Raw genomic sequence first — 11,784 nt, 5'->3', positions numbered from 1 at the left:
GGCAGTGGAGTAACCTAATGTGTTACAAAAACAAAGATGACAAGGTTGCCTCTTTGCTGGACTTTTTGTATTCATATGCATACCACTGTCATTTGAGCATACCATAGAACAATGAAAGTAGTGAGTTTACTTCTTTTTTTTAACATCTTATAGATGTGTTTTGGAGTGTAATTGTTCAACCAAATGTTTGATGCAGGGTTGGTACTTTATGGATGTGTAAAACAGTATGGACATTTTTTTTCCCTCTGGTTATACTGCAATACCCATATATTCATATATTATTTTTTTTAATTCTAGCTATATTAGGGCTTTATGAACCATATGGGTAGCAAGCCTTTGTTCACTTAGAGGAGTTAAGATTTTACTCAAGCCACGTTCTGTTAGGGCTGGTTATCATTCAAAATGTTTCGATTTGGGTACCCATGCCAATACAGTGTCTTCAATACCAGTTTCCGAACAATACTTTTTTCGATATCAATTTTATAAAATCCATTATAGCAAAAATAAATTACACATTACGGTACACATTTTTTGATTTTTTTTTTTCAGCTACCACGTGAGCCGTCTCAGTGTAATGTAAAGTTTTCCTGCGTATCTCTATGACGTGCAGCGTTAGGCAGCCAATCGCAGACATTATTAGATCTTGGTAGAGGCATGCTGCATGCTTATTGGCTCACTGACGCTGATGAGATTTACTCCTTGGGTATTGAAATTTGGAAGAATGGCAAGGCGTCTTTTGATACTCAGTAAGGAGGCAATAAAAAAGTATTGAATTCGGTACCCAGCCCTAGGTTTTGTAGGTGTTTTATTTTTTATTTTTTTAATACTGTGTACTGATGTCACTGTTTGACAAGTGTTTACGGATGTTTTAATGCATGGAAATGATGGTGGTATGATGTATATCCTAAATGTGAGCATATACCATAACAGGATTTTATATTGTCCACTTCAGTGATAGAAGCCCTTTGGCCATTTTCCAAGGCCCTTGCACTGTTTAATAATGTTATAAATTACTGTTTTAAATATTTTACATGTGCCAGCAAATCTTTTATGGTCGCTTAATAAATAGTGACTTGCATTTAAAGTGTCTGTTAACATCTCTTTCATAATGTTTACACAAAATATGTGTATTTGGGGATTTTGAGTTAAAGCTACTTAAAACATTTTATGTAATCAGTTTCAACAAATAATTAAAGTACTCCGTCTTGCGATTTTAAGTTTAAATTAAGCAAAGTGTTTAGCTCTATTGAACTTAAACAGTTAAGTACACAAAGTAAATATTTCCGTAAAGAAAATGTGACATTTTATGTTAATGTTAATAAAAATATTTAAGTTTGATAAACTTCATATTATTTGTACTATTAAATCAAAGTACCTAGTAAATGTACTTGAACAGGAAAGTTTGTTTTACTTACAAATTTATGTTAATGTCACTTAAATGAACATAGTAAGAGCTACTTATTGGAGAACGTTTGTTTAACTTACAAATCTGAGTAAGCAAAACTTAAAAATTTCGATGTAATCAGTTTCACTAAGCCCATTCTTGCTTTAAGACATGGTGCTGTTCCTGGGGGCTTGACCCATTCACGTTAAATAAAAAAGTGGCAAATTTTGGTACCTGTAAGTGCAAGCTTATCTGTCCTCTTTGCATGTTGACAGTAGGCCTGGCAAACTCGATTCCTTTTAAGGATTCGGGTTATTCTGAGTCACTCACTAAACTGATCCAGGTTGTGTGAGTAACCGCTAATGTAGTATGAAGTTCTGTGGATTCACTCTGTGCAGACTCACTATTTCAGATCTGATATATAGGCTTTCAATGTAGACAGAGAAACAGGAATGGAGAAATTCCTGCAGTGAATAAATAAATAATTAATTTTTTTAAATCGATCAACCTAATTTTGATATGCTACACCTATACACCAAACCTATAACATATAAGCATGTTATTTCAGAAGTGAAAGAATGGCTTTTGTTGTGGATTTGCTTTTCACCCTGACTCAAGGAGAGACTTCGCTCGCCTGCCACAGATCCACGCATGACAACATAGCCGGCTGATTCGCGCGTCCTCATTCGAGGACTCGTGAGTCATGATGATACATGAGTCCCATGGTCTGCGAGCCGAGGCGAGCTTGCAATGTTTCGGAATGTCTGCTCGACCTAGTTGCATTTTTATATGCATTTATACACCAAACCTACAGTAGGCCTAGGCTATGTGCAGAACATTGTATGTTATTTCAGAAGTGAAAGAATGGCTTTTGTTGTGGATTTGCTTTTCACCCTCGAGGAGAGACTTCACTCGCTCTACAGATCCACTCATGACAACGTAGCCGTCTGATTTGCGCAATTGACTGACTCACTTTAGGACTCATGAGTCATGATGACTCATGAGTCCTCTAGTGAGTCCCATGGTCTGCAAGCTTGCGATGTTTCCAGCTCTGAGTCTGCGGGTTGGGAAGTTCCTATAACCTGTCTCTGCTCATTCTGTCGCTTGAGTTGACTTGTGGAGTTGTGGTTGCCTACGAAATTGTAAGTTATAAAGCTTTTGGCAGCTAAGATGTCTAAGACTAGTAGTAGATAATGTTGCAAGAGGTTTGTGTGTGGCACTGTTATCATTTTAGATTGAATTGTAGCAGGACTCAACTGATCCGAGTTAATGATACTCATGAGTTAATTTAAAGACACAGGTGAAAGATCCGAGTGAGTCACGACTCAAACAGGTTTGGTTGACAGAGAGCAGGCCCCGCTCTGCTACGCACACGCAGAGGTGCGGACGGAACAAAATGACATCGCCTCTGCAGTTTGTTTAACGTTAAGTCACATTGAGTCACGGAAATGTCGGTAAAGTGGTTGCAAGCGTGGTTAGACTTTTTAAAACTCCACGAAGACGGCCTTCGCTGCAATATAATATAATGGCGAGCCGAAAGCACTATCACTCAGACAGACAGGCTGTGTTCACTATGCCCTTTTGACTGACTGACAGGCTAGAGATTGTAAGGCAAGGCAACTTTATTTCCATAGCACATTTCAGTAACAAGGCAATTCAAAGTGCTTTACATAAAACATTAAAGAGCAGTTAAAAAGAGATAGAAAATAAAAACAATAGACTGGACAGTTAAATAGAATAAACAAATACACGAATACAAGTTTCAGTGCAGTGTAAAAAAATTATAATTATTTGTTAGGTCAAATCAGGCTTGGACCCAAAATCCAGAGTGTAGCGACGAGGAGGCAGCAGGCAGAGTTGAAAGATTAAAGATTGAATTAAAAAAAAGACATAACAGGAGGTGTCCTGAGGCAGGCAGGTAGGCAAAAAGAATCCAACGCAAAATCCAAGAAAACATTTAGAAAACTAAAGACTAGAAAAGGCAAAACCACAAGGAAAGGACGTAGGGAACAGGGCTCTCAAATCTCACGCATTCACAGTGAGACATGCATTTCAACCAGTTCACACACTCACATGCCATGCCTTGTATTTCTCACGCTGATGAAGGCACAAACGCACTGAAAGCGATAATTGACTGGCCTTATTTGATGCTTCTGTTGCGCACTGCAGGCATCTGATTAGAATTGCCAACATCACTAAACCAGCAGTATTTTAGAAAAGGTATTTAAGCAAAGGTAATATACTAACCCTATCATAGTTGCATTAGTCTTTCTCTCTTGCCGGACAGAGTAGTAAAACTTCCGTCATAGGCTATGTGCTCACCGCTGCTGCAGAATTATGAACTTGATTCACACAATCATTAATATTCTCTGCTCTTGTGTTTCAACGTAAAAATTGACTGTAGAGCAGATCTCTGTGGAGCACAAGAGGCCAAGGTAGGCTAAATGTAAAATAAACCAAAAGGCTAGTGGTGATGTTAGCTAAATCTTCTTAAAATTGTAAATTATATTAATAAAACACTTATGTTGCATGGAATTGTCATGATTAAGTGACATAGATGCTCAGGTTCAAGTTCTGCAATCCACTATGTGTACAGTATTTAGCCTACTTTGAGCACTCATTTGGGGCCAAAGTAGGGGTGCAGGGGGTCTAATGAATTTGGGCTTTTATGGCCCAAAAAATTCTCCGGGGAAGCAAAACCGTGACATTATTTAATTTGATAGGTTGTAGGGATGGGTTTGGGAGGGGAGAAGGAGGTGTTGTATTTTGTGTGATGTGTAAAATGTTCTAAATAAATAACAAGATGGAAGTAAATAGGATAAATAGGTTTGGAATCATTTTTACAACTGAAATTATTTTTTGTTATTGCAGAGGGAGTACTGAAAAAAGGTACCGTTGGGTACCGGAACCGAATTGGAGGTACTGGTACCGGTACCGAAAAAAAAGTGAACGCTACACAACCCTAGTGTGAACTTCCCATCTTGGTATTCAGCTTCCCTAAGAAATTCTCTCTGTGAAGTTTTTCTAGGGGGAGGTGGAAGTAACCTTTACATTCTCTTGTTTACATAATTGTGGTCTTGAGACAGATGGCTATTTCCAGTTCCATACAGATCACTATAATCACCCTTGTGATGGTATAAAACCTTGCTCTGAATGTCGATCTTATTAGAAGAGATTTTATGACTGCTGTTAATTCTCCCTCTGTTGCGCTGTGAAATTAATCTCATTATAACCATCATTGGACCATTTCTTCTTCTAAAATGTCTAACCCTCCTCTTCTGTTTAGGTTCCATAAGCAGAGACATGTTTCTGTAAACACCCACACCTTCCACATCTGTCTGTCCTCTCTTGTTTAGGGAGTAAAGGCCAAAAGCATGTGCTGCGTCCAGAGTCATTAGAAGGGACAGATGAAGAGGACCCAGTCAGTGCTCTGGAATGGGACCCTTTATCAACTGACTATTTACTAGGTTGGACAAAATATTAACAATATCACCAGGATTTTGTTAGCTGAAGTGATTTGAATTTAAAAGGAGAAAAAAGATTTACAACAAGACCCATAGAATAGAACAATAATGTAGACTTTTGTTTTATAGTACAGTTATTGTTGGAGTGTTTTCAAGTTGGTATAACATGCTAGTAATCAAAACACTTAATCCGGTTTATTCAGTTATTGGTTATTACAAAATCTCTGTGACTATAATTGCAACTTCAGATGCTAAATGATGAACACATTGTCTCTATCACAGTGTCTAACCTCCATAATGGTATCAGGCTGGTGGACAGCGAGGCCTTGGCTTGTATCACGTCCTTCTGCTTCCCCTCAGCTGCTGCATCAGTTCAGTGTCTGGCCTGGGTCCCCTCTGCACCAGGCATGTTCATCACCGGAGGTAAAGATTATGTATTTCTGCCTTGATGTGTATACCACTACAGGTTAGACTTTACTTTTAACCTCCAACATACCAGCCAGCTGTTGCCACAGTGCATACTGTCTATGTATAGATGCATACTTGCATATTAATGAGTACATTTGGCTTCTTAAAACCACAATAATATAGACTGGGTAAACCCAGCCCGATCTGCGTCCGATTTGATTTCGCCCTGCAGCTCTGGCTAGAAACCTGTACGTTTATCTATCCTGCTTCTCTTACAATTTTGTGGGGACCAATCACAAACTGGCTTATTCACCTGGCTATTGGTGGGTTTAACATGACAACGATAGAGAAGTGACCAAACAGCTTCTTGTTTACATTCAACATAGCGCAGCAACTCGTTGATGCCATGCTATGTCACCCGGATCGTTGGTCTGATTGGTTGAAAGACTATTCAGTTGCGTACAGAGTCAATTGAACTATGCCCGTTGATCATGCCTCTTGTGCAGTAGAAAATACAGAGCAGACTCCCCAGACTAATGTTCAATCTTAAAATATTGAGCTTGGTCTGGTGATAGCCAGACTAACAATAATACATAGTATTATCCAACTTTAAGATAATTGATGGAGTTCATATGAATACCACCCATGCGTTAGGAAAGGACAGGTTTACAGACCAAGAACAGTATTCATCACATTTGCATTATGCAAGAGACCTATGAATTCTTTAAACTAATTTGTCTTTGTTTGTCTGTCAGACTCCCAGGTTGGAGTGTTGAGGGTATGGAATGTGTCTCGCTCCACTCCCTTGGACAGCTTTAAACTAAAAAAGACCGGATTTCATGCGTTGCATGTCCTCAACTCCCCTCTTGCCAAGAAAGGTAAAATTTAGGATAAAAACTTTTGACCTTACACATGTGATAAAAACGTAAACACCCATGTACAGTAGCGGTTACAAGTTGGAGGAGTTCTATTATTAGGTTGGTATCGAATCTTGCAAGTACAAGTTTATACAAAATCCAAATCTTCAGCTACCAAAGAACCATAGATGAGATTGAAATAAATACGCAGTCTGGTTATCAAGCAGCCATTCAAACACTGAGCAGTAGTACTTTTTCTCTTGTAAGGCTTCATTTGATTACAAATTACAGCACTCTGTCCCTGAACTAAGGTTGAAACAAACTGTTAAGAGATTTAAGGATTATCTTATTTAAGATTTCTAGAATAACACAACAGATATCTTCTCTTTCCATTGACTTCCTCCCCTTCTCTACAGCTCAGAGTTCCTGTTCTCCCAGTAAAAGCCAGCACACCAGTTCCACCAGTGAGGGGGGGCGCCCCCCCCCCCCCCCCCCACCCACAACGGTTTTTTTTTTTTTGGGGGGGGGGGCGTGGTGTGTTTTTCTTTTTTGGGGGGGGGGCCTCTCCTTCACACGCCCCCAAAAGGCGCCTTTTTCCCCACCTTTGTTTTTTTTAACTTCCTTTGTAAAGTCAACAGCCTACACTTGCTTAGACATGACTGAATGAACAAAGCAACAAAAGAACGTGCCTTGTACTGTTTCTGACTTGTGAATTATTTGCTCTTTCTCTTTGTTTTATATTGTTTCCAGGGTCATGTAGAGACTATCTTTGACTGTAAATTTAAGCCAGATGATCACAACCTGCTGGCTACAGCTAGTTTTGATGGAACCATCAAAATCTGGGACACAAACACACTAACAGCTGTTTACACCTCCCCCGGCAATGAAGGAGTGGTCTACTCCTTGTCCTGGGCTCCAGGTAGATTAACTCCACCTCCACACACACAAACGTGTGAAACCTCTGCAACGGGGAAAAACTGAGGAATGACTTTTGAAATCACTTGCAATTCACTGTAGGTGATCCAAACGTACATACACATGACCTAAACATTGCAGCCCATAATGCACTGGTAGCTTCTGCTGTGGTTCTGCTTGACACCCTGCACTGCTACAACTATTATTTCTGGTCATAGTTCTATTATCTTTATTGTTACTGCCACGGCACATCATGCCAACTGCTATAATTATTATGAATCATATTATTGTATATCTGTATCAATGTCTCTGTGTCTCCACCGGCAGCGGCAGATGACTGCCAACCCAGAGCCTGGGTCTGTAACGAGGTTTTCTTCGAAAAAGCTTTTCCTTGCCACTGTCGCACCAAATGCTTGCTCGTAGGAAATTGTTGGGTCTTTGTAAATTATAGAATGTGGCCTAGACCTACTCTAGCTGTAAAGTGTCCTGAGATAACTCCTGTTATGATTTGACACTATAAATACAATTTAATTGAATTGGATATAAAGACAGGTACATACATAAACAGGTCAGGTAAATGGTACAAAAGACTTCGAGTCCCATCCTAATAGCAATATATCAATAAAGTGTATCATCTGTTGTTTGTTTGTTGTTTTTGTGTCTTTTGGTGTTTTGAAGGAGACCTGAACTGCATTGCAGGCGCAACATCTCGTAATGGAGCGTTCATCTGGGACGTCAGAAAAGGAAAGATCATCACTCGCTTTAATGAGGTTACTTTGACTTTATGTGCAAAATTACTTTAAAACTGAATCTTTGTATCATTATTGCTGAAAAATCATTCAAAAATTGGTCCTCTTATTGTCCTCACTTAGAAAAACGTAATGGAAATACATTTTCTTTGCATTCTTTCTTTCCTTGGGGCAATAATAACAACAATAAATGTTTGTTTTTTAATAGACCCCATGGTGTGTTTTTTAATACAGGCCTCTGCCAAACAGTTGCGCATCAGATACTTGTAATACAAAGAAAAAATCTAAATTACATCATGTACGGTTATAATGCTAGTAATATGTTAGTATACCAACATATTACTAGTACAAGTTTTATTTGCATGTGTTTATTGTAGATTTTTACCATTACAGTACTTTGAAAACACCTCAGAAATGGTAAAAAATATATATTTATATAAATATGTAACAGAATAAGAATAAAGATATGATATACAGTGAATGTTTATAAGCTGCTCTTATTAATTATTAATCTATCCTTGCCAACTACCCCTTAGTGAAACATCTGACTACAGTTTATTAAAAATAATGGATGGTATGATGGTGTCTGCAGTGACAATCTCTTTTTCTTCCTCCAGCATGGTAAGAACGGTATATTCTGTATATCATGGAGCCATAAGGATTCTAAGAGGATTGCTACCTGTAGTGGAGACGGATTCTGGTAAATCCTCATCTTCCCTGATACCCATATTCTGATAATCAGTGTTGGTCATCTTACTTTAAAAAAGTAATAAGTTACAGTTACAAATTACTTCTCCAAAAAAGTAATTGAGTTAGTAACTCAGTTACCACATTGTAAAAGTAATTAGTTACTCAGCAAAGTAACTGTGACGTTATTTTTTATGTTCTATAACGCTATTACGTTCTATAACATCTTTAACGTCAAAGATGTTTATATTAACTGATTGAAGAATAAAAACACTATATACAGTATCACCTGTTGCTGACCCGAAAAATTTAGCGTTGCTTGTTTTAACAGAGTGGCTCCGTCTCCTTCGCTGGAGCTCACGCTAGCTGCATTTGGGCTTGGGGTTGGGTTAGCAGCAGCAAGTGTCGTGTTAGCATGTGTTGATGTGAGGTGCTTCATAAGATTTGAGTTGCTTGAGGCAGACGTGGATTTTTTCCTGGGCATAGCGTGCATGTTACAGTGAGACAGCGTGAGCAGGGCCTCCGCCCACCCGGCCAATCATCATCGCATTTGCAACGGTGTCATCATACTACGGTGGCCCTAAGAGGCCACAGCATGCAACAATAAGACAACACATGCAACTAAACCACAGCACGCACTAATAAGACAACACATGCAACTAAACCACAGCACGCACTAATAAGACAACACATGCAACTAAACCACAGCACGCACTAATAAGACAACACATGCAACTAAACCACAACACGCACTAATAAGACAACACATGCAACTAAACCACAGCACGCACTAATAAGACAACACATGCAACTAAACCACAACACGCACTAATAAGACAACACATGCAAATAGCCCACATCACAACGGAAGTGTTTCCAGGGGACACTTTTAAGTGATGCACACGTGCCTCAACCATTGGCTTTCCGGTACATAGACAGACCAGCAACAGGACAATTTTAGCCATTTTATTCATCACTAAATTCACTTCTGAATACGTTTTAGGCGAGAAATTAACTCTTTAGATTTCGAATATAGGCAGTCTTGCGTAAATCGATGCCGAATTGACAATTGCTTCAAAGTTTTCAGAATTGAGAAGCTCCATAAAGTGACGCGACAGCCAGCTAGCGCCTGCCGGGGCCGCTAGCTCGTCGCTCAGACAGTCCTGCTCAGAGACCCCGCTCTAAGCTGGAGGTCTCTCAGACCGGTCTCGTAAAGATGCTTTTATTTCGCCGTTGATGGATTATTTGTTTAAATATCACAACACATGTCAATCATAAGATTAACGGGAACCTGTGGTTAGCTGCATTTTCGGAGTTAAACTTAAACTTCACAAGCGCTTGCAGGCTTAACAACCTCGCTGGCCGGCCGTCCACACACACACACACACACACACACACACACCCACACACACACACACACACACAGAGTTCATTTCTTGCCTAAAACGTATTCAGAAGTGAATTTAGTGATGAATAAAATGGCTAAAATTGTCCTGTTGCTGGTCTGTCTATGTACCGGAAAGCCAATGATTGAGGCACGTGTGCATCACTTAAAACTGTCCCCTGGAAACACTTCCATTGTGGTGTGGGCTATTTGCATGTGTTGTCTTATTAGTGCGTGTTGTGGTTTAGTTGCATGTGTTGTCTTATTAGTGCGTGTTGTGGTTTAGTTGCATGTGTTGTCTTATTAGTGCGTGCTGTGGTTTATTTGCATGTGTTGTCTTATTGTTGCGTGCTGTGGTTTAGTTGCATGTGTTGTCTTATTAGTGCGTGCTGTGGTTTAGTTGCATGTGTTGTCTTATTAGTGCGTGTTGTGGTTTAGTTGCATGTGTTGTCTTATTAGTGCATGCTGTGGTTTATTTGCAGGTGTTGTCTTATTAGTGCGTGCTGTGGTTTAGTTGCATGTGTTGTCTTATTAGTGCATGCTGTGGTTTATTTGCAGGTGTTGTCTTATTAGTGCATGCTGTGGTTTAGTTGCAGGTGTTGTCTTATTAGTGCGTGTTGTGGTTTAGTTGCATGTGTTGTCTTATTAGTGCGTGCTGTGGTTTAGTTGCATGTGTTGTCTTATTGTTGCGTGCTGTGGCCTCTCAGGGCCACCGTATCATACCCCCCACCCGCTCTCTTCAGGCAGCTGATGTGTAGCCAAAGCCTGACACCTCGTGCTTCATTCAACTAAATTGTAGTAACGCGCCACTTTACATTCTCAGTAACGATAACGGCGTTGCAACGATGGGAAAAGTAATTAATTACATTACTCCGTTTAGATTTGTCCTTCATAAAAAGTCTTACATGTTTTATATTGTTGTGACAACAGTATCATCCGGACCATTGATGGTAAAATCCTCCATAAGTACAAACATCCTGCTGCTGTGTTTGGTTGTGACTGGAGCCAGAACAACAAGTAAGAATTCAATCCATATGCCCTTTTTCTTAGTCAATATGCATTAGAGTCACATCATACTGCAATTGGTGTTGGGCAGACCTATTATCTTTCACTTATTTGAACAGTTTATAAACTGGACCTGAAAGACTCCTTGATAACTATTATAAACACAATTACAAAGTGTTACTAGATAAAGAAAGCAGCATTATAAAAAGTAATGAAAAAAAGAACAAGTTCCAGGTTAAATAGGTAAAAATGTGTGTGCAACTCTGACTTTGTCTTTGTGACAAAGGATGGAGATGAGTGTAGATGAGAGAGGAGAGCATAGAGGAAAAGACAGATAGTTTACAACAGAGCAAAATGAGTATCCAAACAAACAATTAAACTGAACAGTTGGTGTGAGTGTACAAAATTACTATCAGACCAGTTCCAACCATGTCAAGTAAATTTTAGCTGTCCGTCTGTCTGTCTGTCTGTAGAATTAGGTGCGTTTGACAAGCAATATCATGCATTTCTGGCTTTTTTAACCCATGTATGCCAATGCATTTTATTAATTAATTAATATGTATCCTTCTTAAATAAACAGAATTGAATAAAACAGTTCTACTTTAAAAAAAGGGATTTATTAATAATCCAGACGAGAAGTAACAAACGCGGGGCGCCTGGATAGCTTACCTGGTTGAGAACCATGTACGAGGGCTCATCCTTACCACAGTGGCCGCAGGTTCTGTTCTGACCTACAGCCCTTTGTCATTCCCTCTCTCTCTCCTATTTCACGTCTTCACCTAAAAATGTACTAGTTGTCTGCATCTTTTTGATAGATGTGCCTGATTTTTCAATCTTACGCAGGTGAAAAAGACAGTCCTTGAAGTTTGTTTTATGTGGGAGTTAAAGGACATGTCTATAGTGATGTTCTAGTACATCACAGTAATACTGT

General features: G+C 39.3%; 1 protein-coding gene across 1 annotated transcript in view; it reads left to right on the top strand.

The window, feature by feature from the left end:
• wdr17 (WD repeat domain 17) overlaps positions 1-11,784 on the top strand; it is a 248,789-nt gene that overhangs the window by 65,370 nt on the left and 171,635 nt on the right. Inside the window, exons 5-13 of the mRNA XM_039802786.1 lie at positions 4,741-4,851; positions 5,131-5,271; positions 6,012-6,134; positions 6,530-6,577; positions 6,700-6,719; positions 6,864-7,032; positions 7,707-7,798; positions 8,395-8,477; positions 10,779-10,865. Of these exons, the coding sequence (XP_039658720.1) occupies positions 4,741-4,851; positions 5,131-5,271; positions 6,012-6,134; positions 6,530-6,577; positions 6,700-6,719; positions 6,864-7,032; positions 7,707-7,798; positions 8,395-8,477; positions 10,779-10,865 (874 nt within the window). The remainder of the gene's footprint in view (positions 1-4,740; positions 4,852-5,130; positions 5,272-6,011; positions 6,135-6,529; positions 6,578-6,699; positions 6,720-6,863; positions 7,033-7,706; positions 7,799-8,394; positions 8,478-10,778; positions 10,866-11,784) is intronic.

Source organism: Perca fluviatilis, chromosome 1 (assembly GCF_010015445.1).
Source record: "Perca fluviatilis chromosome 1, GENO_Pfluv_1.0, whole genome shotgun sequence".
In the NCBI taxonomy this organism is placed as follows: Eukaryota; Metazoa; Chordata; class Actinopteri; order Perciformes; family Percidae; genus Perca; species Perca fluviatilis.
The sequence above is the reverse complement of the archived record's forward strand: the minus strand, read 5'-3'. Positions and strand labels throughout refer to the sequence as shown.